Below are 26,960 nucleotides of genomic sequence, written 5' to 3' on the forward strand. Positions count from 1 at the left end.
AGTCTGTGCATTTGTTAGCAAATTCTCAAATGTTTGTTGTACATGGTAGTAAACACGAGTTCTTATTTTTTGTAATATATTGTTCCATGCTGGTACATGAAAACCTTCTTTCTTTTTTTTTCCTGGTCAATATTGCATACATGTATTCACCTTGCCCTCCCCTGAGAGATACTTAGGTTGTTCCAAACTTTTGGTATGACAAACAATGCTGCTGTTCATAAGCTTTACATGTGTGTCATTGTGTGTGTGTGTGTGTGTGTGTGTGTGTGTGTGTGTGTAGGATTGTGTACTAAAGAACTTGGCCTTGCTCAGAGAGACGGTCTGGCTTTTGCCCTCCGATTCTGAAAGATGCTCTGTGCCATGCTCGATAGGAGAGTCTTCATTCGGGGCTTCAACCTGCCAGAAGGAGCAACCACGTGACTTAGGATAGGGGCTTCCGGTCACACAGCATTGGTCAACCTGGGCCCTGCATTCCAAGGCTAACTGCACGTTTTTGTGGTTCAGCTTCTTAATTCTTCTGAATATTGTATGAGTCGTATTTTATTTCTTTCTCTTTCAGAAAGCATGATTCAGCTGCCCTTTACTTTGGAAAGCTGCCTGCTCGCTTTATTCCCTGAGGATCAGACGCTCTTGACAAGACAGAATACAGCTCCCAGTGCTCATCTGAGTAAGTCACACTGCACACTCCCCCAGAGGAGGAGGCTGTCCACCCTCAGAAACCTGGGTGTCCTCCTAACTGCGTGGCAAGCCCCACGCCTCCCATCCCTCTCTCCATATAATTTCCCTTCTCTTTTTTCCACCATGGCTGTGGATGTTACCAAAGACTTTTTGTCTTGTTTCTGGTTACTCCACTTCCTGATTTCTCCCCCACGGTATCTGTCCCTCCCTCATCCCCTGAGGCTCTTACAGCTGTGGCCCACCTTCCCCCAGCTGAGTACGCCCACTCCTACAGACCACCTGGTTGACCTGGAGGGTCTAGGAGCCACCTGACCCATGGGGACAGTTCCTCTCACCTTGTCAGAGCTGCTCGGTGAGTTGTTTCAGCCCATGAAAAGTCAAGGATCCCATTCAGTCACATTTCCAGAAACTTCCTGTGAAAAGACTTGCAGAATGTCATTGTTGACAGCTCTTGACGCCTTTAATAATTCACTGCATGGACCCAATCAGAGTGGAAACTGGATTTATTTTAGTTCTGTAAATACCAGTGAGGCCCTAGGCCAGCTGCCCAATTTCACAGGGCCCCAGCTGGAAAGATAACTTCAAAGGGAATGTCCGGCTCCAGAATGTATAATTCCAAATCCTTTGTTTAGTTGGGATCACAAAAAATAAAGAGCATCTCACCCATGAGCTCCTGTCTGTCTCACTCCTTCTGTCTGTACTTTCTTTTGTGTGTGTGTGTGTTTAAATTTATTTTTTATTGATTATTCCATTACAGTTGTTCTATTCCCCCCCTTCATTCCCCCCACCCTACCCCCCGTCCCTACCATTACCCCCCCTTTAGTTTATGACCATGTGTCTCAAGTTCTTTAGATTCTGTATTTCCCATACTATTCTTGCCCCCCCATCTATTTTCTATCTACTGTGTATGCTACTTATTTTCTGTACCTTCTCCCCCCTTCTCCTTCTCCCACTCCCCTGTTGCTAACCCTCCTTGAGATCTTCATTTCTATGGTTCCCTCCTGATCTAGCTGTCCTCTTAATTTGCTTTTGTTTTAGGTGTGGTTGTTGATAACTGTGAGTTTGCTGTCCTTTCACTGTTCATGCTTTTTTAACTTCTTTTTCTTAGATAAGTCCCTTTAACATTTCATATAATAAGGGCTTGGTGATGATGAACTCCTTGAATTTGATCTTATCTGAGAAGCACTTTATCTGTCCTTCCATTCTAAATGAAAGTTTTGCTGGATAGAGCAATCTTGGTTGTAGGTCTTTGGATTTCATGACTTGGAGTACCTCTTTCCAGCCCCTTCTTGCCTGTAAGGTCTCTTTTGAGAAATCCGCTGACAGTCTGATGGGAACTACTTTGTAGGTGACTGTCCCCTTAGCTCTTGCTGCTTCTAGGATTCTCTCCTTCATTTTAATCTTGGCTAATGTAATGATGATGTGCCTTGGTGTGTTCCTTCTTGGGTCCAACTTCTTTGAGACTCTCTGAGCTTCCTGGATTTCCTGAAAGTCTATTTCCTTTGCCAGATTGGGGAAATTCTCCTTTATTATTTGTTCAAATAAGTTTTCCACTGGTGGCTGTGCCTTTCCCCCTTCTGGTACTCCTATAATTCGGATGTTTGGAACGTTTAAAGATGTCCTGGAGGTTCCTAAGCCTCTCCTCATTTTTTTGAATTCTTGCTTCTTCACTCTTTTCTGTTAGGCCATTATTTGCTTTCTTTTGGTCCACTCCATTGATTTGAGTCCCAGTTTCCTTTTCATCGCTATTGGTTTCCTGTGCAATTCCATTCATTTCAATTAGTTTCGCCTTCATATGTTTGTCTAATTTGTGGCTATAATCAACCAGTTCTGTGAGGATCCTGATCACCAGTGTTTTAAACTGTGTGTCTGAGAGTTTTGCTATTTATTCATCGCTTAGATTTATAGGCTCTGGGGCTTTGAGATCTTCTTGAGCCATTTTTGGTCTGTTCTCACCCGTTAAGTATGAGGAGCGGAGCCTTGGACTCCCAGGTCGCTGGGTTGTGACGCTGTATGTGGGGGTGTGGTCAGAGCAGGGAAATGGCGGCCCCCTCTGCTGTTTCACGCCGCTGGGTGAGGAGCAGAGCCTTAGGTGGTTCACCAGGGCCGGGCCACTCAGGTCGCTGGGTTATGATGCTGTATGTGGAGGCAGGGTCAGAGCAGGGAAATGGCCGCGCCCTCTGCTGCCACTCTCCGCGGGGACCCACTGGGTCCCGTCCAATTGCCGGCTCCCTCGCTTGTGTCTCTGTGCACGAATGCGCGACCACAGTCAACCCACAGCCCTGCTCCCTTGCTGTTTCCCTGCGGTCACTCGCTGGGTTGCTCACTAGGTCCAACCCTGCGCCTGGGTTCCGCGTGCCTGAGTCCATCTGACCGAGTTTTCTTGTGCTACCCTGCTCTACCAGCTGCTGGTTTTGCCCCTCTTACCGGTCGAATTTGTTGTTATCAGACTTCCGAAAAGTTCAATTTTCTGTGTTCTGGCTGTGTTTTCTGTTGCTAATATTTAGTTGTCTCTAAACTTGGTTGTGTGAGAAAGCACGGTGTCTCCACCTATGCCTCCATCTTGGCGGAAGTCTCCTGTCTGTACTTTCTGAATGTAGCTTGGCACAGACACGTGATAGGCAGTCAGAAAGTTTTGATGTTTGAGTGAATGAGTAAATGAATACACAGACACCTGTTTGGTGGCGGATGTGGCCATTGACATGACAGTCAGGGAGCTGCAAGGATTAACTTCTCTCATCTCCTCTATAGTTAAGCAGCAAAGCCTCTGAGATCTCATTCCTCTTCCCTGCCCCTCCCCCACCCCGGCCCCTCCACTTGCTGAACCTCACTCACACTCGGGAATGGGTCCTCGGAGCCCCAGGAAAGTGCTTCCCACACTGGATGAAACACGCTGTGCTTAATAACCAGTGAGGCTGCTCCCAAATGGCATCTTGTCTTTACTAATATCTATCCTTGACTCTTAGGAAAACCAGCAGCCGAACTTACCATTAGCTCTGGAAGACAGTTCTACTGTCAAGTGTAAGGGCAGAACACTTGGCTGGAAGCCAGCATTCCTCTGATCCACAAAGTGGCAGCAAATATAAGACAATGACATCTAAGGCTCATGCCAGTGACCAGGGAGAAAAAGTGGTAGTTATTGTAAATTTGATGGTTTTTAATTTAACTATATGCTTAGGTTTTTTGTTTTTTTTTTTAAATATAGAACACTTCACAAATTTGCCAGTCATCCTTGCTCAGGGGCCATGCTAATCTTCTCTGTATCGTTCCAATTTTAGTGTATGTGCTGCTGAAGAGAGCACGGACTTCTTTTGTTTGTTTTGTTTTTTCAGGAAAACTGTCATTAAAGCAAAGGTGACTACTGATGATCTCAAGAAATTATGACATTGTATTAATTTTCCACAAAAGTCACCGTATTGCACTGAGTTTAAATGTATTGTGTTGGACCATGAGAGCTACATACCTCTACAGATTTTCTTCTTGCCTTAATTCCTTTTAAACTAATATTTATTTGAATAAAAACAATACAAGCAAATGATCTTTGGAACATTACACAAGGAAAAAAGTGTTGGTTGCCTTGGCAAAGGGGACGTGGATGGGGAGGTGCAGAAAAGAAGGCAGACTTTTTACTGTGCCATTTGAATTTTGAAACATGTGAACATACTTTCTAATATAAAAAATTAATAATAAGGTAACACAGGCACATACGTTAAAAATTAATAGTATTAAAAGACAGTTCTCTGCCCTCCCTCTCCCCACCCCGACCCCACCCTGTCCTTCAGAAGCCTCATTTTCAACTTTTTTGGCAGCTACTTCTTTTACGTATTCTCACGGTTTTAAGTTGGATGTTCTTATTGCTACTTCTAACTTTATCAGTTTTAGAGGGTGGCTGTTAATTTCTAATTACGGTGTTTAGGAATTTAGTTCTCTTATACCCCATGACCTCCTGCTTTCCCGTCTTCTTCGCAATATGGTTATATAATCGCTTTTTGGTTTAAAAAATAGCCAACGTACGTATTGTTCACTGGTGACCCATGAGGTTCTATGATCTGCTTCCTCCTCTTACAGCTTTCTATTTTGTCCCCAGTTTTTATTTGCTTAATTTTCTGTGATTTTTTTTCCGGTAATCCAACAGATCTGGTACATGTCTAAGTAATTTTTCCAAATGCCCAAGCACCTCACATTTCCCCCAGAATGTTTTTTTTATTCTGCCCTCCTGAGATTATCAAGGCTGGTCATCAACGGCAGCCTCCAAGGTGGTTCGCTCCCTTCCTAAGGGCCTTTGTTCACTCCAGTGCTCCAGCAAGACTCTGTTACCAGCACAGTCCTACTTGGAAAAAGGTCAATTAAATCCTGTTTCCTCAAGGGAGCCGCCTGCCCCTTCAGGGGGCCACCCAAACACCCTGCATGTTCTTCCCTTTGAACTTTCTCTCCTGCTTCTCAAGGTAAGTGAAGCTCCAGGTATAAATATATTTCATCCGTACGAGAACACATTGCAGCCATCAGCTGGCTTCAGCAGCCGACAAGTGTTTGTTTATGTGCCTAATGCCACAGGGGAGGCCAAGTATCAGGCACATTCCTAAGGTCAAAGACTTTGCGATTGGGTTTATCCACTGTAGAGGGGAAGCATTCACTAACAGTTAATGAGAGCGACGATACTGTCCTTTTGCTTTCTGCTTCTGATGGATGTTTCTTTCATGCCTTAAACGTCACAGTCTTGGTCCAGTTTTCTATTTGTTCTCTCCTTCTATCTCTTCCCTCTGTTACCTTGTGTGAGCATGGACATCTTACTGCATAATCCAAGTATCTTTGTGATTTGAGGGGAAACTTGTTTCTCCTCCAAAGCTTTCTATCTGCACAGCCTTTAACAAGGTGGTTAATCTTATTACGTTTCAGTTTCTTCATTTGTAAAATGAAAAGGATAATATAAATTATTTATTAAACTTGTAGCGAGCATTAAATGAGAAGACCAATGGGAAGAATTTAGCGTATTTCCTGACACTTGGTAAGCAGTCAGTAACTATTAGTTATTAGTTGTATGTTGGAATTATTACTTTTTACCATCATCATCATTGTCTTTGGTCTAGAAGGGAATCTCAGGGCATGATTTCGCCACCTTCCAGTATTCAGGGTTCCTATGAAAGCAATCTGATTTCCATTCCTTTGTAAGTGAACTAGCTGTTCTCTCTCTCGCCAATCTTGTCTCCATCATGGACGTTTTGAAAATTCACAATGAAGTGCTTGTCTGCCTCTTTTCTCATCTATTGTGCTGGGCACTCAATTTAGCACTTTCAACCCAGACCTTATTTTTCTCCAACGCGGGGATTTTTATTATGTTACTTCTTACTTTCCCTCCTCCCATTTTCCCTGCTCTATCCCAGAATCCTGCTACAAACACCATAGGATTGGTGAGTACTCAAAAGCCCCAGTAGGCAGAGGGTCTCTGGACACAAAATTTAATTTTAATCTTCTACCTTTTCAAAGAAACGTATGTAAAAGATGAGTAACCCAATTAAAAAAAAAAAACATGAGTAAATGATCCATACACCCAGTTCACCAAAACAAACAAGAATAGCTCATGGCTAATAAAATATAAAACAATGCCAAAAATTATTGTCAATGCTTGGATAGGGTTGCATCATTCTATCTTTGTTATAAGAATAAAGGTGGAAAATTTTTAATTTCCCCAGATTTTATATTCTCACTTTTTTTCTTTCCTCAAGTCAACAAATGTCCCTCCCTGGGCCCATCATAATTTTTTCCTGTATCAGAAGAGCAAGGTAGGCTTACAGTTTCAAAGCAAAACCAAACTCAAAGACAGAAGAGCATAAATATATTCCCTTCTTCAGTCTTCCTGCCTGTCTTCTCTGATTCCCATTATCCACGATCTGGTTTATTTTGGTAATGAGTCCATGCTAATATCTGTGCTGTCAGTGAAATTACCGACATCATCTTCACTGTGGTGGCGGCAGAGCCTTGACATTTCTATATTTAAAAACTACACAATACCGCACCATTAAAATGAACATTTTAAAAACTGAACGGCCTGGCCAGCAGGCCACACATCACCTCTTCTGACTTTGCTCTGGAATCGTGTTTAAATTACATCATTCAAAGGAATGCAGTTAGCTCTCTCCTCTTCTCTGCAAAGAACAAGGGGGGGACAAAGGAATTTAAAAATGGAGGAGCGTGAGGAAGGCCTTGAGGATGAAGTGTGGTTTGCCCACGTCAGGATTTTGTCTTCCTGTCATCGTCTAGACTGTAGGGTGAGACCCCAGAGAGTCTGTCACAGTTCTGTCTCATCGACATGTGACGGAACCAGCACTCCTGATTGTATCTGAACCCATTTTAAGACCTTGGTATTACTTTTGAGAGTTCCGCCTATAGTCTTATCCAATCCTTTATAATACACCCATATCATAATAATTTATTGAATGTCTGCTCTACATTGTCCTAGGCATTATTCTAGGAACTTTTCATACATTAGTGAACAAAATTAAGATCCCTACCATTCTGGAGACTTGATTCAATATAACTTATATACAACTAAGGAAGAGTTAGATCGAGTTGCGTATAATTGAATGATTGGCATGTTACATTCAGTAGACACTTCTATTAGTCAGGTTAGGCTAGACTATGCTGAGATAACAAAAAAAATCCCTGCAATTTCAATGGCTTAACATAACACCAGGTTATTTCTGACTCACTCCCTGTCCAGTGTGGGTTGGAGGTGCTGTGCTCTGTGTAGTCACTTGGGAACCCGGACTTCCGAAGGCATCGCCACCTGGTAACTGCACCAGTGAGAACATGTGACTTCTTCAGTCTCCATAACCGGGAAGGAGTAAGCTGGAGAGTCACACACTGGCTTTAAAATGAAATGTCCCATAGCAGGGACAGAGGCTACTTCCGGTCGTACTCAGCAGCCCAAACCAGGCATAAGGCCCCACCTACCTGCGAGGGAACTAGGAAACACAAGGCAGCCTGAGGCTATTCGTGAGTAGTATGGGTCCCTTCCACAAAACTTACTTAATATCTATAGATTTTGTTTTGCAGTTTTCCTATTATATTTTTGAGCCAATAATGTTCTTTTAGGCCACGAATATATGCAGGAAGAGCCACATGCTCTGAGCACTGTTCCGTAATTATAATAGTTTGTATTTACTGACAGCCTGTTGGACGCCAAGCACCTTATAGGAACTTCCATGCGTGTATGTAAATGCGCAGATTCCCACCAGTCCTGTAACACAGGTACAGTTCCTGCCCCGCTCCTGCAGCTGAGGAAATGGAAGCACAGAGAGGGCGAGTCACCCAGATAGTAAATGGCAATGCCCGAATTTGTACCTCCCGGTTACAGTGCTTTTTAAGACATGAGGGCTAACACAGCTGTGGAACTTTCAATGCTTATCTTGTCTGCCTATACCAACATTTATGGTCGCAATAATGAAAGAGCAGAGAAAAGAATGGGGAAAAAGAGGACTCCTCCTGCCCAATTCAAGACCAGTAGCCAGCAGTTCTTGTTTACTTTTGGGTGTGTTTCTACCCAGCACAAGGCTATAAAGAGATAGGAGAAAACAGGCGAGGGCCCTCCCCCTTCAAAAGCTTGGCATTTCCATCCCTGCTGCAGTCCGCCTTCTGATCAAATGAGATAAAACACTCATGCAGCCAGGGCTGTCCCAGTGGGGTTCATTTGGTTTCCACAGGCACATCTAATGTGGTTAAAGAGTGGAAGTCATTAAATAGAAAAAGTGCACCAAGGTAACGACCTTCATTATTGTGCCCAAAGCAAAGACAGATGTTATCAGTTCACTCAGGATGGGGCCTTACCCCAAACCTGGCGATTAGAGCCCTGGAGGACATCTGTGACTCAGCATACCCTCTCACAGACATGTCCTTGATGTCTGGGTTTCCTTCCATGTGTCACCCAGGAGGGCAAACAAGACTCAGCCGCAGCTTTCCACCTCTTTCATCACGGCACGCTAATCTCCTTAACTGAAACTCTGCGGCCCACCCGAAAATCTATTTTTTGCCAATCTGACAAAAAAAAAGTTAGTATAATTTTGTTTCATTCACACCAGGCGGCTATTGTTGTATTGCCTATTGTTGTTTTCTTTTTAAATTTGACAATCTGAGGGGAAGGAGGTCAGTGCCCCTGACTAAGTAGTCAGGGACCGCGTGCTTTACCAACTGCTGCAGCCAGCAGCTGACGTCGCTGACCTAGAGGGGGAAGCCACACTGCAGAGCCCGGGCTGTGCCATTCCATTTACATCAAGTTCAAGAACAGGCAAAACTTATTTATGGTAACAGAATAATGATTAATCTTTGGAAGAGCTACAAGGGAGCGTTCTGGAGTGATGCAAATGTTCTCTCTCCTGCACTAGCTGGTGTTTACAGATGAAACATTCATCGAACTAAGTGCTAAGACTTGTGCATTTTGCTGTATGTATAGTAGGCCTCGGAAATGGGCTGTATTCACTCCTCTCACTAGAAATCACTAACCAGACAGTACATGATTCCACCTACTGGGGTCAGACAAACCAGGAGTCACCTTTACATACACTGAAATCACTTAATCGCTCTAAACTCCAACTTCCACATTCACACAAAAAAATGCTAGTCACTACGCCCACCTTCAGGCATTCCTACCTATATGCCCCTTAGCCCTAGACTCAAAAAGCTCTATTTATATTTATAAATTCATGTATACATATATATGTGTATATATACATATATACATATATACATATATATACAGACATACACACACACACATATATATAAAACCTTGTGGCCCATCAGTACTGGTGACAGAATCAACAGCATCCAACAACTGGTCCACAGTTCCTAAAGGAAGGAAGAACTTAATCCTCAAACAGTCCTGGAGGTGAGTGGGGAGGGGCTCAAGGAGGTGTACACTCAGAAATGCAGTCTTGGAAGTGGATCCTGCAGAAGTTTCTGAGACAAAAAAAAGCAAGCAGTGGGGAGCAAGGGGAACCCGGCCGCCCTGGAAGCCTGTGTGCCTAGCACAGCCGCGGTATTGGGCGGGGCAGGCTGCACAGAGCAAAACTCCAGGGCTGCAGTTCGCATGAACAGTGCCCCGGGCGGCTGTGCTGGGCAGGGTCGCCGAGGGAGGCGCCATCAGAAGGCTGAGGTCTCTTGGCTGAATGTCTCACCTTCTCCAGAAGAAAAACCTCTCAGGCCAGAATCTCCCCTTGGCTTGCACCCGCCCTTCACCTGGTGAGTTCTCAAAAGGGCAAAACTTATCACCAAGCGGGACTTGGTTCCTTCCCTATCTGAGTGTCCTGTTTCATTCACCTCCCCCGGGGAGCGTGCCAGGAAAACTGAAAGGCCTTGGTGGCCCCTGACACCACAGCGGGCGAAGGTGTGAACCCCTGTGACTGTACTTGGGGGAGAGGGACCCTTGCGCCGAGGTATCTGCGCAGGGCCCCCTCCCCCCCCAATACCCTGCCCCATGCTATCTGCTGTTGGGAGTAATATTGTGTCACCATTCACACTGAGGAACCTCTAACTGTGGCTGACTTTGTAGGACAACCATGATACAAATTTTCAGTACATCGATGAAGTCCAAACAAGTAAGGAAATGGTGCCATAAACAAAGAGAGAACTTGAGGCCAGAGGAATCAGTAAAAGCTATAGATCACTGCAGGTCAGGAGAATGTCAGACCCAAATGTAGACCTCAGAGGCTGGAGGGTGAAATTCCAAAACTCGATGGCAAAGTAAACCTGGGTAAATACGGACTTGAATTCCTAAATAGTGCATCGGCACCAGTGTGTGACTTGTGATAAGTGCAACAAGAGAGAAAATTGGGTTTGAGGTATATACAGAAACTCTCTATGGTATTCTGGCCACTTTTCTGTAAAGCTGAAACTTCTAAAGTGAGAAGTTTACTAAAAAAAAATTAACTTTTGAAGAAGTAAAAAATACAAGTGTAAAGCTATAAAGTCATAGCAATACTGACTGTAGGTCTCTTAAATCAAAACCATTGTGGGTGGATATTGGGCGTTGTTATTTCTTTTTAGGTGAAAAGACATTTTATTTTTGTTTTACTATAGAACATATTAGGGAATACACCTGATTGCAGGCACAGTAATTTTTTTAATTGCCGAGAAGGAGAGAGGCGGAGACAGACAGAAGCACAGGACACAGAGAAGGAGGGACGTCGTAGGTGTTGGGGACTACATTGTATCCCCCTCCCCCCAAATTGAAGCTCTAACCTTCGGTGTGACTATTTTGGGCAGGCAGGGCTTGTAGAAAGGCAGTTAAAATTAAATGAGGTCATAAGCTAATCATTTTGCTCACGAAGTTAGAAAAAGAACAACGAACATCTAAAAAGTGGAAAGAAGGAAAATAAAAAATAAGAACCAAATTAGGTGCAATTGCAAACAAAGGCACACTGTAGAGAGAGGACTGTTAATAAAAATGACAACAGAATTGTGGCTGACAGACAAGAAAACTATGAAAAGAATGCAGAATCCAATCAGGCAGAAAAAAAAAAAGATAAGATATATTGAAGCCAATCAAGCGGACAAGGAAATTAGGCATATTCCAGCTAGGAGTGCAGAATTTCATTTTCCTAAATCAGGTGATTAAAGAGTGGGAAGAGGTTACAATTAAAATCGGTGCCCCGGGAACAAGTGAGGTGCTTGTTTACACATCTCAGCCCGCCTGAAAGGATTCGGTTGGGCCTGTCGGTGGCTGCCGCTCGCCGGGCAGGGACCGGGCTCAGTGCTAAGGAAGAGTGAGCATGCGCCTGTCTCTGACTGACGTAAAATTGGCCAAAACAGAAGTTCTGAGGACTCCAGAGAGCTCTCATTTTCATGGGCTTTTGCTATTGATAATGAATGCATTAGAATTTATAACTAGAATTCAAAAATATTTTAGTCATTTAAAAATACCAAGAATTAATCCAACACATTGTTCACAGACACACACACACACACACACACACACACACACCCCAAAACGAGAATGATCCAAATACTCACAAATACCGGAAAGCCCAAGTGCGCTGTGGTTTATTATGATAGAATACAATATACCTTATTTTTTAAATATTATTATTTATTTATTTTAGAGAGAGGGAGAAAGGAGGAAGAAAGACAAGGAGAGAAACATCAATCAGTTGCCTCTTGCACACTCCCAACAGGGGACCCACCCACAACCCAGGCTTGTGCCCTGACTGCGAGTCAAATCCGCACCCTTTAGTTCACAGGCTGGCGCTCAATCCACTAAACCACAGCTGCCAGGGCCAAAGAAGATTATTATTTGACTAAATCTATAGATAACAAGGTGTTAACAACACATTCAGGGTTAAAAAATAACCTTTTGAATGAAAAAGGCAAGAAGCAAAGAAATAGGAAGTACAGTACATGTCTGTAGATAAAGGCAGGGGAAACTAGTTGGTAACAAATAATCGAACGCCTGGATCAATCTGGACCTGTTTCCGTAGGCAGTGCGAGCTCCTAACTGAATGGATGAGTCATCAAACGTTTGTGAGCAGGAAACCCACACTTCTGCTCTGCAAATCAGCCCAGCAGCCTCTTAACCTGCGGTCCGCACGCAGAATCCAGGGGGTTGGTACCCTCGCGTGCGGGGAACAATGGAATATCCCCCTTATGAGTGGAGTCAGCAAAGCCCAGTGGTATTGGTCAGACCTGTGCCCGTCACCGCGTGTCCTCCCAGGTATTTCCTATCGCCTGCTAGTTATGGGAAATGTCTTTAAATACCCTTAGCACTCATCACAGCATTGCATTTGCCGCTAGAGCTCACTGCTTAGTGACAATAAAGAAGCGCATAGGTGTTACCTCACAAATTTGATTTTTAAGACCTTTTGAAAATGCACGCACACCTGTGCGCATGCGTACACACCTGCCCCGGCTTGGAGCTCACGTCTCTGAGCTCAGAGGCTCCCAGGCCCAGCTCTCCAGGGAGGGTGCGCAGGCCCAGGACACAGCAGGGGCCTCAGCGCCTTCCTCCAGACAAGCAGGAGCCACGAAGAGGAGCGGTCCAACAGAAGCCAGGGTAGGCCTCTTGCAGGGACTATTGCAGGGATCCCTGGGGTCACCGGGGTAGGCGGTGAACAGACTTGAATCTCTGCAGCCCCTCACGCTACTCTTTCGTCACTTTACCTGTTTGGCCTCTTTCAGGCAATGCATGTCCCAATTTTTGGCTTCATGCCACCTATCTAAAATCGGAAAGGGGACAGCTTTGCTCAATAGCCAGTGAGCCTGTCCCCCAGCCCAGCCAGGGCAGGTCTGCTAAAATACAGGGTGGGCAAACGTAAGTTTACAGCTGGGGGTATGTGAAACTCAGAGTTTATTCTTGTATTCTTATTCATTAATTATTGTACTGTTTGGTTGCATTGTTTATCCTTACCGTTGTTATTACTTCGAATCCTGACTTAGGATTTGTCGTTTAGATAATGATGGCTGGTAATTGAAGCTACTTCTGCCCCCCCTGTATGTGAGAAGGAAAGTCTCTGCACTAATTTGCGCTTTTGGCCCAGGTGACCCAAGGGCCAGTCTGATCCCAGGCCCCACCCTCAACTTGACAAGTGTGGACCGGTCTGCAGTCCTTGGAAAGTTGGGACACAGGGCTCACCTGCGGGCTCCTATGGAGCGTCCTGTCTCTGTTCCTCCCTGCCTCCACATCCTCCTCCGTTTAAGCTTTGGGTGTAGGTGGAGGAAACTGGAAGAGAAATAAAAGCGTTCAGGCCCTGACCGGAGGAAAGAGAGGGGTTGGCAGGCAGGGGACACCTCCCCCACTCCCCCAGTATAGGCCCCAGCGGGATCAGGGCTGGAGGGCCTGAGGCCTCTCAAGCCCCTCACCTTTCTATTTCGGGCTCACGTGGTAGTGGAATGAAGCACGAGAACGAACGTGAAGAGGTACTCAGCCTTGACCCGGCCAAGGGGGCGGTCCCGGGCGCCGCAGCCGCTCCGCCCAGCCTCCCCGGCGCCTCCGCCGTAGCCTCCTGCACGCTGTCCGCCGGCTGCAACTGCGGCAGCTCCGGTCGCCTTCCTCGCGTCGTCCGCGCACAGGTGAGGACGGGGAATCCCGCGTCCGGTCCGCTGAAGAAGGAACGGGAAGCTTCGTGAGGTCGAGAGCTGGTAGGGAAGGAAATGGAATCAGATTCCGCAGGGGGCCGGAAGGGGGAACCGAGGGACGCGAACCCCAAATCTTTGGCGGCGAGGAGGTGGTCCCTGCGGTGCCGGGAGAGCTGGACGCGTCTTTCCAGAGCTCCCCCGCGGGGTCTGGAGATGCGCTGAGCGCTTAGATGCTTGTGGCTGCGTGGGGACCGGGGCCTCCCGAATGCTGGGGCGCTGGCTCCCAGGACCCCAAATCCGCTCGTAATTGTTTCCAGCCAGGAGCTAAAGATACCCCTCTGGGTCTTGAAAGGGCGGCCCCAGGCTCGCGGGGCCACGACCACAAGCAGAAACCTGCCTTGCTTGTGTGCTTTGGAGAAATCCCTGCCGGAGCCCTGTGCGTGTGTGTCAGTAAGGACTGGAAGATCTCTCCTGGCCAGGGTGCTGCGGACAGGTGGAAAATTCTGTAGGAAAACCTAGACTGATTTGTGAATATTTATTTTTCAATTTAAAATGTCAGCAAAGCCTTTTCTCTCCTTTTTCTTGCATTTGGGGAGGTGACTCTGGAATTTAAGCCCCAGTTTTGGGCCCTTCTCCGAAGTTCTCAGCTCACCTCCCATCCCCACCCCACACACACACCGCCGCTGTGAGGTTTTGATCTGGAGGGAGTGGGTTTGTGTTTTGACAGTGTGCAAGGCTTTTGAACTTTATACATCTGGGGCCTGGACGCATCGTCATTCCGTGTTCTCTCAGCCGCAGCTGGGTGAAGAGATGTTCAGTGTCCTGACCCGCCAGCCTTGTGAGCAAGCAGGTAAGCATGTATCTCAGCGGGCAGCTGGCGTGATTTTCTCAAATCCCAGGAGAATCCCAGCTTCAGCCCGCGGTTTCTCACCCCATCCCCTACAAATGACGGCTGAACCTCTTTAGTGTGATACTCAGTTGCTCACGGGCTTTCTCACAGGCATTCCTCATATGAAAGTAATGCTTTTCATCAAAGCAACAGCAAACGAGGACTAACATGCATGTTTCGATTAAATGGTTTTTTTCCGGTTTGCATAATCCATTAATTTGGCCCTTGTGGTTTCCCTTACCCAGCAGTGGGTAAGGTTGGCTTTAGAATAGTGTTGATGTTGTCATGAACTTTAAAGCACCTGGATCTTCCCTCTATTTCCATTCAAGCATTGTTGCTGGCACAGCGCCTGCAGCCTCTCCGCGGCCCCCACCGTGGGTCAGCATTGTTCCTGCCTTGGCCCTGGTGCAGAATTCACACACACACACACACACTCACACACACACTCTCTCTCTCTCTCTCTCTCTCTCCCCCTCTCTCTCCCTCTCTCTCCCGCCCCCTTCCCTCCCTCTGCCTCTGGAGCACTGTTTGCGGTTGCTCCTGGGAAAACCCAGGAGGCTCTCCACTCTGAGGTAGGTGCTTTGTAATTACAGTGTTTGTCCGCCCTAATGATATCACGCTCCAGGCCCTGTTCCCTGACTGGGTGAGACCTGGGCTAGTCCATATTGCTTTGTGATAGACTTTTCGGCTGGAGCAAGGGTTTGCTTAAGTTAAGCATACCATTTCCTTTTTCTTTCTTTTTTTTTTTACCTAAAAACTGCTGAAGCTCAGAGGATTTGGGAGGCCAGCGGGAGGCTGTGGTCAGGGGCCTGCTTACATATCAAGCTGCATCCCTCCTATGGACAGATGCTGTTTTTTCTTTTTTTTAGATTTTTATTTATTTACTTTTAGAGAGAGGGGAAGGGAGAAGGAAAGGAACATCGATCAGTTGCCTCTTGCACGCCCACGACCTAGGCATGTACCCATGCTGGTACATGCCTCTTGCACGAACCAGTGACCTTCGGCTTGCAGGGCGATGTCCAATCCATGGGGCCACAGCGGTCAGGGCTGGGCAGATGTTCTTTAGTTTTGCCCCTCAATAGGGCCTTTTGCCTTCCAAAAGGATATTATTTTGGGATAGTGGGGGCAATTTATACCAATGTTTTATCTTTTTTTTTTAAGGGAGGTTGTGCCTAAGGAGCTGATTTATGTTGGTTTCCAGGTTTTCCTAAAACACTTTGGAATTTTAACATATATATGGTAACATCACACATGCAGACTCTTGTTACGCTCCTCCCAAAGGACAAGCTCAACCTGGCGGATTAAGTCTCTGCTGTGTCTTGTTAGGGGAAAAAAAGTCCCTTAAACTGACACTGCCGTGTGGGTTCTTTAACAGCTGATACTGGCATTTGCCTCTGTGGATAAACTGGTTCCTGTGCTTTTCTCCCGAATCACAGAAAAGCGATCCAGGACCCCTGTAGAGACTCTTTAAGGTCAACTCCATGGCGGGTGGCCCGGCTTTCGGTTGCTACTACAAAGGAGTCGTCAGCGATTCACTTTGTGTCATTTTACACAGTCGGGGCTCCTGTGCAGTCAGTCCCCAGAGCTGGGAGTGCCAGTCAGATGGTGTAACCGCCGGCAGTTACCGTCAGTGAGTGCTGGCACGTGGCCTTCCATGGGTGCCGCGTCAGTTTCCGCTCCCAGCAGCAAGGCAGACCACCTCTGACGGCAGGGAGTGTCCTTGGCAGCATCTGCACAGCAGGGGCGTCAGATGGGGCGGAAAGAAATTTTCGTTAGCCCACACGGGTTTGTGAAGGCCCAAGCGAATATCTGCTCGTAATCATCCAGTTGAGCAATATTCTATTAAGTGGAATAAAGAGACATAGTTTCTTATGATCAAGAGGTATTGTTGCAAAATGTAATATGTACAGACAGGATCTATTATTATATAATACATGTAGAATTATATCATTATCTTTATTCAGAATCCATATACTTAAGAGTATTCATGTGCTTTCATTTATTTATTTATTATTTAGCTTTTTTTTTTTTTTAAGATTTTATTTACTTTTAGAGAGAAGGAAGGGAGGGAGAAAGAGAGGGAGAGAAACATCAATGTGTGGTTGCCTCTCACGTGGCCCCTACGGAGGACCTGACCTGTAACCCAGGCATGTGCCCTGATGGGAATTGAACCGGCGACCCCTTTGGTTCACAGGCCAGCACTCAATCCACTGAGTCACACCAGCCAGGGCTGTTATTTAGCTTTTAAATTGGTGACTATAACTTACATGTTGTGATTAATATGCAAATGCCGGAGATTACAGGACCCCTTTGGGATGGGACGTGCGTCCTGGAGTCCAGTTAGTCTTGATTTCTGGAGGTGTAGGTGACCTGGGGCCTTCACTGCAGACTCGGGACAGGTGCCTGAGGGCAAGTTCTTACTGGGAATCAGCCCTTGAGAAATGTACACATGTTATCATTCGATCTACGGGAAGTCATCATGCAGTGAGTCAAGGCTTATGTCTGAGGTAGAGTACCAATTTCTCTTTATTTATCTGAGATTATTTTTAAAGCTTCTATTTTTTCATTTTTAGAGAAGGGAAGGGAAAAAGAAAGAGGGGAGAAAGGCAAATGTGCAGTTGCCTCTTGCACGCCCCCTACTGGTGACCTGGCTGGAAAGAAACCCATGCCCTGACTGGGACTCAAACTGGTGACTGATTCGCAGGCTCACGCTCAATCCACTGAGCTGCACTAGCCAGAGCCTGAAATAAATGATTACTTCATTTAAAAATATTAAATGAAATAATACCTTCTTTGATAGAAAACCTGTATTTTTGTAATCTCCATGGAAACAAATGTTGTAAATTATCTCAGGGACAACCAGTAAATGCAAATAACATACTTAGAGAAATACCAGAAAACTAAATCATGCACACCTGAAAACTAATATAATACTGTATAAGACTAATATATATAAATATATTTTAAATTAATACATGGAAAATACATATAAAACTAATATAAATAAAGTAATATGATACTATATGAAACTACCAGAAAATGGTATAAAACTAATAGATGTAAACATATATAAAACTAACATGTTAAAAATATAAAGAGCTAAACAATGTAAAACTAATATAATATATGAAACTAAATACCTAAAAGCTGAAACTGTGCAAACACAGTGTAGTCTGCTCTTTGGAGGAAAAATAAGTGGGCATTAGAGCCCAATGTCTTCTGCACCCTAGAAGCGTGGGTCTCACAATGCCAGAGGCGGGACTTTGCACCAAGGGATTCTGCATCCAGCCCCTGGACCCTACAAAGGAGGTGCGTGTCTTGTTCCCACTTCCCCCTCATGAGCCTTCTGGGTCTCCTTCCCATTTTAGGCCTCAGGGCTCTCTCCCGAACTCCAGCCGTCGTCGCCTTGGTGGTCTTGCTTTTGAGCATCGTGGTCCTGGTGACCGTCACACTCATCCAGACTCACCACCAAGAGGTTCTCCTTCCAGGACTGAAGGTTAGTGCGAAGGGACTGGCGTCGGAGGGGAGAGATGGGCTATGGCATCGACTGTTCTAAAGCCATGAGTCAGGAGAGAAGGACATCGTTTTCCCCACCTGCAGCTGGGGGTCCTGGCCGGTGACAGGAGGGCACGCTCCCCTTTGCACAGAATGGAGGGTGGGGGGATGGAAGCAGATGCAGGAGAGTTTGTTGAATTGGGAGAGGAAAGTACCCCACAAGTTGGGGGGAAGGCTAGTAGCACTTAGATCCCAGGAACTGGGGCCCCTGCCCTGAGCCCCGTATTTCAGAAGGACCAGCTCTAGCTGCACTGCAGGTTTATGTCCCTTTGTGGGATGTAAAGAGAACTTGCCCATTCAAGCCAAAGCTATGCTTCTCCTCCCAGAATATGCTATGCTGCCTGGGACTCCAGAGTCTCTATCACTGGCGTGATGGGAGGCAAAGGGTCAGCTGCCTGCAGGGAGGGTGGACAGAGCATGGACATGGGGGCCGAGCTGTCCTGCCGTCTGCAGTCCGCATACAGGTGCATGAGGCTCTCTACCTCATGGAACTGCTGGGTGGGAAGAGCACAGGTGGGTGGAGAGGGCAGGGCAAAGTTGTAAAGTCTGTAAAGAGTTCCCTCAGGCCCTACAAGTGAGGCTGGTCAAGGCCATTGCCAGCTGCTGCCTTGCACTCCTTCTGGGAGGTAACAGGGAAATCCTCTGTTCCTACTGGAGGAACCGGAAGAGGAACTCGAGTGGAGAAAAGCGGATCCCGAGGCAGGTGGAGGGTGTGGTTGAAGGAGGGGCCTGCCGGTGTGTGATGCTGCTGTCTCAGGTGGATTCCCCTAACTAAGATGTGAGTGCAAGTAGGTCATCTGAGGGTGGCCCAGGCAGCACAGGCAGGGGATGGGGAGGGGAGGCAGGAGGGAGGGCAGCCGCTAGAGGGCCTGCTACCCAGCTGGTTACCCCTGTGGGCACCTCAGTCCTGCTGGGGATGCCGGGAAGTTGTGCAGAGCTCGATTCAGGGCCGCCCTCTGCCAAGTGGCCTAGAAACACCTGCCTCCCAGCTGTCCTGCTGGAGGGTGTGTCTACACACCAACTGCCACCGGTCCTCAGGTGAGAGGTGCTCCCTGGGGATCATTAACTCTGGTATTCTGACATACAATGTCCTTGGGTGGGCTCAGGCCTTCAGGCAGGTGGACAGTGCGTGGCTGGACATTACATGGTAAGGCCCGAAGGACAGTGGGCGGGGAGCCCTCAGCAACTGTTCCATGTAGACAGAATTATCACCACCCCTCTTGGGGCAGAGGAAGAAATAGAAGGACAGAAGGGCCAGTGGCTTCCCACGGTCACACAGGTAGAGCAGAGCGGGACTCATAGAAGGAAGAAAGGAGCAGAGTGTCGGCCTCAAGTAAGCGCTGGGAAGGACAAGACGACGCACCCTCACCGAGTGGTACCCAGTCAAAGATGGGCTTTGGCATCTCTGCGGGGTCGTGCTGGCAGGCCCCGGTCACGGCTGCAGGGGACAGGGCATTGTCTAACAGTGGGACATGGGCCCCCAGGGCCCTTCCAAGTCACTGGGTGGATTCCTGTGGGAAAGGACAGATGTCACCCTGCCTGGTGTGGCTCAGTGGGTTGGGTGTCGTCTCTCCAACCGAAAGTTCACTGGTTCAGTTTCTGGTCAAGGCGCATGCCTGGGTTGCAGGCCGGGTCCCCAGTTGGGGCACTTTGAGAGGCAACCCATTGACATTTCTCTTGCACATCCATGTTTCTCTCCCTCTCTTTCTCCCTCCCTCCCCTCTCTTTACAATAAAATTAAAAAGAAAGAAAGAAAAAAGCAGACAGTCCGGGCCAGCTGAACCAGGGGAAGAAGGACAGCCTTGGGAAGGACGGCTGCCCATGCGGCCCTCCTTGGGGTGCGAGAGACCCCTTTCCTGGTGCGGCGTCTGCTGGGGCAGGCATGGCGCCGGTGGGGGTGCGGCTGAGTGGCTGCGAGGGCTTTTCCACGGTCTTGTTTGTGTTTTCATACCTCAAGCCCTGTTTTCCTTTGTGTGTGCCCGACAGTTGGTTATGAGGGGCCAGCTCCCCTCTGGGGGACCCTGGGGTGTTCCCCAAGACCCTCATGAAAGGTCATGGTATCTTGCAGTTAAATCCAACCAGGCCTTGCCTACCCTTGGTTTATCTGTGTTTAAGAGCAAATCAATAAAACTAGGGTCCAAATGTCCCCTTGTCATTGTCCCTGGTCTGATCTGCTCTATGGGCCGGAAGCGTGAGCATGATGACATTCTTTTCCTTCTCGCCGAGGCCCCCACTTGCTTTATTATCATGAAGTCCAGCATCTTCCTCCTCCTGAGGCTTCACTGTCCCTACCTCCAGCCCGCAACTGTGCGGAGGCCGTGCAGTTTCTCCGTCCGGTATGACCAAGACCGAGCTGCGCTGCCCATGCAGCCGCAGGCTGTGCCTGTTGAAGAGGGAGGGGCCTGCATAGTCACAGGGCTTCCAGGGCCCAGCTTCTCTGCGGTGACCTGTGCAGGTCCCCACATTGTTCCCCACATTTGTTCCCCACATTGGGTCACTCTCCCGTGCTTGGCCATCACTCTCCAGAGTGTGGACACTGGGCCCAGCTGTGTTGAAGCTGTTCTCTTCTAAGCCTTGTCAAGTGGGGCCATCACTGGGGTCTCTGATGCCTGTGGCCCACTCAGCTTGCCTGCAGCCCCTGCAGGTCTGCCTCGCAGAGAGCGAGAGTTGGGTAATCTATTGCTTCCTCTCCAGAAAGCCCTGGCTCCTTGCTCAGCTTGGACCGCCTTCTCTCCAGCCAGGTCTGCACACCACTCAACTACGAGCTTTGCTTTCGAAGGGCTTTTTGTCTGCATGAAGTCAGTCTGCTGGGATATCCCTGGCACCCTATTCACTAGACAGTCACCCTGTTAGACTTGGTTTCCTTGGAACTGGATGAGAGCATGGGAGTCATGAGTATCCGTTCGGGACTCTGTTAGACCCAGGCTTGACCCCAACTCTGTGAGAGCCTCAGTTTCCCCACCTATCAGCCAGGGACGATGATGATAGCTGCACTGTCAATGCACTGAGACCTAAGCATTTGTGCCGTGCCTGGTACATTATAAGTATTTGATAAACTATTCTATTCTATTCTATTCTATTCTATTCTATTCTATTCTATTCTATTCTATTCTAGTACAAGTGATGATGGTGATGATGATAGTAATAAACAAATCTAAGAAAGCCGATCTTAGGACCTTTTGCTTTTGCCAGGAGCTCGTGCAGTCCTTATGTTTTGGACCATGGGGTCCACAAGGAAGACCTTTGGGTCTTCCATTCACTCTGGGTTAAGCCACTGAGCACGCCTTCAGTCCCACATTCCAGCGCTGTTTCTTTCTGACACTGCGTTAGACAGAGGGTTACTTACTGCATCTCATCCCAGCATCAGACGCTGCCCGTGTCTGACTCTCCCTTCCCCCTTCTGTTCAGTATGGAATCGTGCTCGACGCCGGGTCTTCCAGAACCACCGTCTATGTGTATCAGTGGCCAGCGGAGAAGGAGAATAATACCGGAGTGGTCAGCCAGACCTACAAATGCAGCGTGAAAGGTAAGGCCCAGAAGGAAGCGAGGCAGAGTCCTGTGTCCTTCGGAGGCCTGGGGTGGTCAGTCCGGAGAAGCCGCCTGGGCTGGGTGTCGGGGAAAATATGAGATCTTATGCTAGTGCTGCTACAGGCAGTAACAGTGACCTTGGGAGAGTCACTGCCCTTCTCTGGGCCAGTTTTCTCACCTGTAACACATGGAGGTTTGGAGGGCATGTCACGAACTGTGAATGGGCTGAGATTTTACCCTGCCCTTCTTTCATGGATGCTGGTGGAGACACAAGATCCCTGGGTCAGGAAGAAAGGACAGCCCCGGCTGGTGTGGCCCAGCAGGCTGAGCATCATCCCATAGACCAAAAGGTCACCTGTTTGATTCCTGGTCAGGGCACATGTCTGGCTTGCGGGCCAGGCCCTCATTTGGGTGCATGTGAGAGGCAACCAACTGGTGTTTCTCTTGCATGTCAATGTTTCTCTCCCTCTTTTTCTCCTTCCCTTTTCTCTAAAAATAAATAAGTAAAATCTTTTTAAAAAATAAAGAAAGGACAGTTTATTATTCACAGCAACAGCAGTAGCCAGAGTTTCAGCTAGTTTTCCCTCGCTGGTTCCCCGGGGATGATGTAAGGAGGGCCCGGCAGGACCTGCCCACACGGTGGGTGGGTCGTGTTGCAGAAGAGAAACCCGAGACTAGACAGCCTGAAACTTTCATAAAGTGCTAGCCTTTCGCTCTGGGGTGCAGCCTTTCTCTGTCTTCTGAGCCTGTTTGCAGTGCAAACATCCTCAGAAAAAAACAATGCAGAACAAAGTCAGTCAGTGCCTGTTCCCATAAAACAAGCAGAAACATGAGAGACTCACCACAGATTGTCTTCTCGCAGGTGGATGTGGGTGGGAGAGGGGTGGGTGGAGGGAGATGGACAACTCGGCAACAAATAGGAGCCGCTGTGTTCCGGGAGAACTTTCCTAACTTTCCTTATGGACCCTGAAACTTGGACATGATTCTCACAAGTCACAAGGTACTCTTTATTCTTCCGTTAATTTCTCTGCCCACCGTTTTAAAATGTAGACACTATCGTAGCTCACAGGCTGTTCAAATAAAGATGATGAACTTGATTCGACCCATGACCTGCCAAGTCCTGAAACAGAACATAGTCAACATCTTCAATGACCCTCCACGCAACTCCCTGCCTCCCGACAACGCATCCTGGACTTTACATTGGCTGTTTCCTTGTTCTTCTTTATAGTTTTGTTCTTGTGTATTTAGTTTTTTCTGGTTTTGAAAATGAAGTTGAACTTGTACTCACTTAAACAGGAATCAAACAGTTATTGTTCTGTAACTTGCTTTGTTCACCCACATGGGGTTTTAAGATTCATCTGTGTTGGTATGAGTAGCAGCAGCTCATTCATTTTCCCGTTAATGGACACTTGTACTTTCCTGGTTAATAAGGTTGAGTATCTTTCTGTATATTTATGACCATTTCTGTTTTCTGCGAAATGACTGTTCATGTCTTTTGCTCATTTTTCTGCTGAGTTGCTTGACTTTTTCTTATTGATTCATTGAAATTCTTTATACATGTTCTGAGTATGAATGCTTTTCTGGCATTGTTATTCTGTCGTTGCTAATATCATCTCACAGATCACTGTAGTCTCTTCACAATGCCTTTTGATGACTAGAAATTCTGCTTTCTTATGTAGGTGCCCTTTTCAACCTTCTCCTTTTCGGTTTTCTCTTTTGTATATTTCATTTAAGAAATTCTTCCCTGTCCTGTGGTCATGAAGATATTCTTCTATCAGAAATTTTATCATGTTGCTGTTAGTTCCATGGTCAAGCCCAGTGAATGAGTGTGTGTCTGTGTGAGCCTTTTCCAAAACCAGTCACTTCAGAGCCCTCTGATCCTTGAGGTGCCCTGTATGGGTTACAGATATATTCACAGGACGACAGGTTAGAGACTCCACACTAGTCCTCCTGCTGCTCAGTATCTCCTTCCTGCCTGTCAATGAGCGGCTCAGATAGTCCAGTCTCTCGGGGGTCATGGCATTGAACCCGTTGAGAGGCAGACTTGGCCTTTCCCCACAGTCTTCCTTTGAAGACCAGGGTGAAGTCTGGTCATCTCCCCTCCTGCGGAGGGCATCCTGGCGCTCGTCTGCCCTGATGCACAGGTGTTCCAGGCTGGGATTTCTAGAAGCAGGCATTGAGTCAGAGCTAGGGATGTGAGGTAGGTAGTTACTAAAGGCTCACACCTGGAGCAGGAGCGGGTAAGGAGAAGGGTCTCACAGAAGGAGATGATGAAGTGCAACACAGGCCTGACCCAGCTTCGGCCAGTCGGAGTCACCCTCTGTTGGGCCGAAATGGCCTGAAAGGGTGGGATTGTGACACCCTGCCACCTCCAGTCGTTGGGTGTTGTGGTCCTGAGAAGAGCAAGACGCGAGCTCTCTGTAGCTGAGGCAAACCCCGAGGCTGCCGGCGGCCCGGACAATGCGTCTTTATTTGGAGAGTTTCTGTGTGGCACCTCTCCGGACTCACCCCAGCAAGGAACGTGGGTGTTTTCTGAGTCCTGCTTGGCCAGAGGTCCGAGGGAGCAGCAGCTTGCCAGAAATCCCGTCTCTGTTCTGCTGGCGTCTGAGCCATTTATTCCTCAGCTCCAAGCGCGAGGGCACCGTGAGAGAGGGCACCAGGCTGCTTGTTCAGAGGAGTGACCACCCATTTCAAGAAGAGAGGAGAGCGCAGAATAGCGATTAAGGCTTCACCTCATCCCTACTGTGTGAGCTCCGGGAAGTTATCTAACCTCTCTGAATCTTGACCCCTCCTCTCTAAAAGCCACACCTAATAATAGTAATGCCTCTCCCATAGGAATAATTTTAAGATTAAACGACGATGTATGTAAAGCAGGTAGCAAACACCAGGAAGCACTCAATAAGTGTTAGCTATTAGTCACGGGGCACCACGAGTTAGAACTCTTGGTAGATGTTCTCGCCAAAAGGTCGCTCTGCCCCACATTTACAAGATCTGTTTAGACTGCAAGTAATTTAGCCAAGTGGGTCCTGACATGCCTGTGACTTGCAGGGAGACGTGAGATGTCCTTGGGAAGGAACACAGGCAGCCCCTCAGGGGTGGGGGCCCTCAGCCCACCCAGGAGGTGACTTAGGGCAGGAGCAGGGTCACAGAGCCCACGCCACACCCACAAGTGGATCTTCCCCTCTATGATCAGAGTAGCCTCAGCGATCCGTATTTACCCTGAACGACCGAAGGACCACAAACTAAAGCTTAATGACAGACCTGAAGTTCAGTTACGTGTCATCCCCAGAGGGACATGTTGCTTCTCCAAGGATAATTTGGGTTTCTGGTTTCTCAATTGCAAATTTCCCCAGGACTCCCCGCTGCGTGCTTGCCCAGCAGTGTTTCGCAAACACACAGGCCCTCAGGAATTCATTTCTCATGGGGCTCCCTGGGGAGTGGAGTCTCAGTCCTCAGTGGCTGCTCTTTTCCAGGAGTTCTCCGGGTGCTGGTGGCCGTGCAGGTGTCGGGAGCTCTGGCTGCTGGTTGGAAAGCCCTTCCCTGGTGGGCACTGGCCCCTGGGCGCCCTCCTCTGTTTTGCAGCGTGCGGCGCTCAGGCCGGCTGCCACCTTCTCCCACGGGGGGGCATTCGCGTTGCCCTTCGCACCAGTGCTAGAAATGCTTTCACTCCGCTGGAGCCCAAACGTCCATCTCTATTGAAACACCTTAATGAGCGGCTCCAGGGAGCAGGCCGCTTCCCTGTTGAAAGCACCCTTTGCTCAAGCACATTTTTTAAAAAGATTTTATTTGTTTATTTTTACCATGGGGAAGGGAGGGAGAAAGACGGGAGGTGAAATATCAATGTGTGGTCGCCTCTCACGCGCCCACTACTGGAGACCTAGTCTGTAACCCAAGCACGTGCCCTGACCGGGAATGGAACTGGTGACGCTTTGGTTCACAGGCTTGTGCTCAATCCACTGAGCCACACCAGTCAGGGCTGGAATAGCAGTTTTAACTCCCTGTTCTTGGGGTTGAGACTCCCAGGATTCCATGAGCCTATGAACCCCACCTTTTTTCACTCTAGGAGGCTTAAGGCACCTTATGCAAATAGTCCCTCTGGTGACATGTTGGGATATGCCAAGTGTTGACATTCCAGCAAGGCCCCTAAGCTGTCCCTATCCAGGGCCAGCTCTATTGGAATAGGTTTGGTTTGCTCCAACTTGGCCTACACAATCCCCTTACTGTAGAGTTGTATTCTGATTTGAAAATCTCATTCTTTGATTCAGTGATTCATTATAAATATTTATTGGGTGCCTGCTGTTTGCTAGTAACATTTCTTGAGACTGGGACTTCTAAGATGAAATATACAGTCTCTGCTGTTACGGAACTTACATCCTAATGAAGGAGATAGATGGTAAGTGAACAGATGTGTGATGTGCCGGGGAGAGTTTTGTGCAGAGAAATGAAGCCAGGCAGGTGGGCAGAGAGTGGCCATGCTGTCTGAGACCTGACCGGGGAAGAACAAAGGAGTGAGGGTTAAACAGGGACGCAGGGGAGACGAGGGGGTGAGCCCTGCAAAGAACGAAGACTGCCCTGAGCAGAAGGCAGGCCAAGAGGAAGGGCCCAGGGCCGGAGCAGATTGGCACTGCCCAGGAAAATCAAAGGGGCCAGTGTGCTGGAGCAGGAGGAGGAAGAGGAAGAGAGGAGAACTGAGAAGGAAGCTGCAGCCGGGCCAACTCGTGGAGGGCTTGAGATGCAGTAGGGCTTTGACTTTTACTCAAATGAATTTTCTGCAAAGTGTATCAGGAAGCCATTAGGAGACTCGGATTAGGGAACTAACTCATTGTAAAGGGTCCGTCTGTTGCTGGTGAACACACAGGCAGTCTAAGATGAGAAGTGAGGACACCAGGGCCATTAGAACAGTGCAGGTGACAGGTGATGTTGTGAGGGTCTGGCCTAGACCAGTGCTTCTCAGCCTGGGGCGATTTTGCACCCCAGGGAACATTGGCTAATGTCTGGGGACATTTGTGATGGTCCCGTCTGGGCTTGGCGGTGCTGCTGGGCTTTAGCGGTAGAGGACGGAGATGCAGCTGAATGTCGCGCAGTGCCCAGGACAGCCTCCGCGCGGGAATCATCCGGCCCCACGTGTCAGCAGGGCTGAAAGGCAGAAACTCTGACTTAGAATGCTCCTGGGGGGCGGGGGGAGAGGTGATCTGATTTGAGAGGCATTTTGGAAGGAGAGCTGATGAGACTTTGGGATGGATTAAGC

General features: G+C 47.8%; 1 protein-coding gene, 1 long non-coding RNA gene and 1 other non-coding gene across 4 annotated transcripts in view; 1 reads left to right on the forward strand and 2 right to left on the reverse strand.

Annotated features, from left to right (window-relative positions):
- Nucleotides 1-13,652, reverse strand: LOC128627998 (uncharacterized). Its single transcript, XR_008392303.1, has 4 exons — nucleotides 13,525-13,652; nucleotides 13,298-13,384; nucleotides 1,014-1,091; nucleotides 1-396 (listed from the first exon to the last, which is right to left on the reverse strand). It is a non-coding gene; the product is annotated as an uncharacterized LOC128627998 (long non-coding RNA).
- Nucleotides 3,874-3,980, reverse strand: LOC119051553 (U6 spliceosomal RNA). Its single transcript, XR_005082944.2, has one exon. It is a non-coding gene; the product is annotated as a U6 spliceosomal RNA (small nuclear RNA).
- The window catches only part of ENTPD3 (ectonucleoside triphosphate diphosphohydrolase 3), a 27,842-nt gene continuing 14,500 nt past the window's right edge, over nucleotides 13,619-26,960 (forward strand). The window contains exons 1-4 of one of the 2 annotated variants that reach the window (XM_053668937.1): nucleotides 13,619-13,734; nucleotides 14,468-14,590; nucleotides 17,998-18,125; nucleotides 21,593-21,710. In XM_053668937.1, coding sequence (XP_053524912.1) covers nucleotides 14,551-14,590; nucleotides 17,998-18,125; nucleotides 21,593-21,710 — 286 coding nt within the window. In that variant the 5' untranslated portion in view covers nucleotides 13,619-13,734; nucleotides 14,468-14,550. Of the gene's footprint in view, nucleotides 13,804-14,467; nucleotides 14,591-17,997; nucleotides 18,126-21,592; nucleotides 21,711-26,960 lie in introns of both variants that reach the window. The other variant, XM_053668936.1, reaches the window with a different exon arrangement.

This window comes from Artibeus jamaicensis, unplaced genomic scaffold (assembly GCF_021234435.1).
Source record: "Artibeus jamaicensis isolate MK-2021 breed Jamaican fruit bat unplaced genomic scaffold, CSHL_Jam_final contig_519, whole genome shotgun sequence".
NCBI classification, from domain to species: Eukaryota; Metazoa; Chordata; class Mammalia; order Chiroptera; family Phyllostomidae; genus Artibeus; species Artibeus jamaicensis.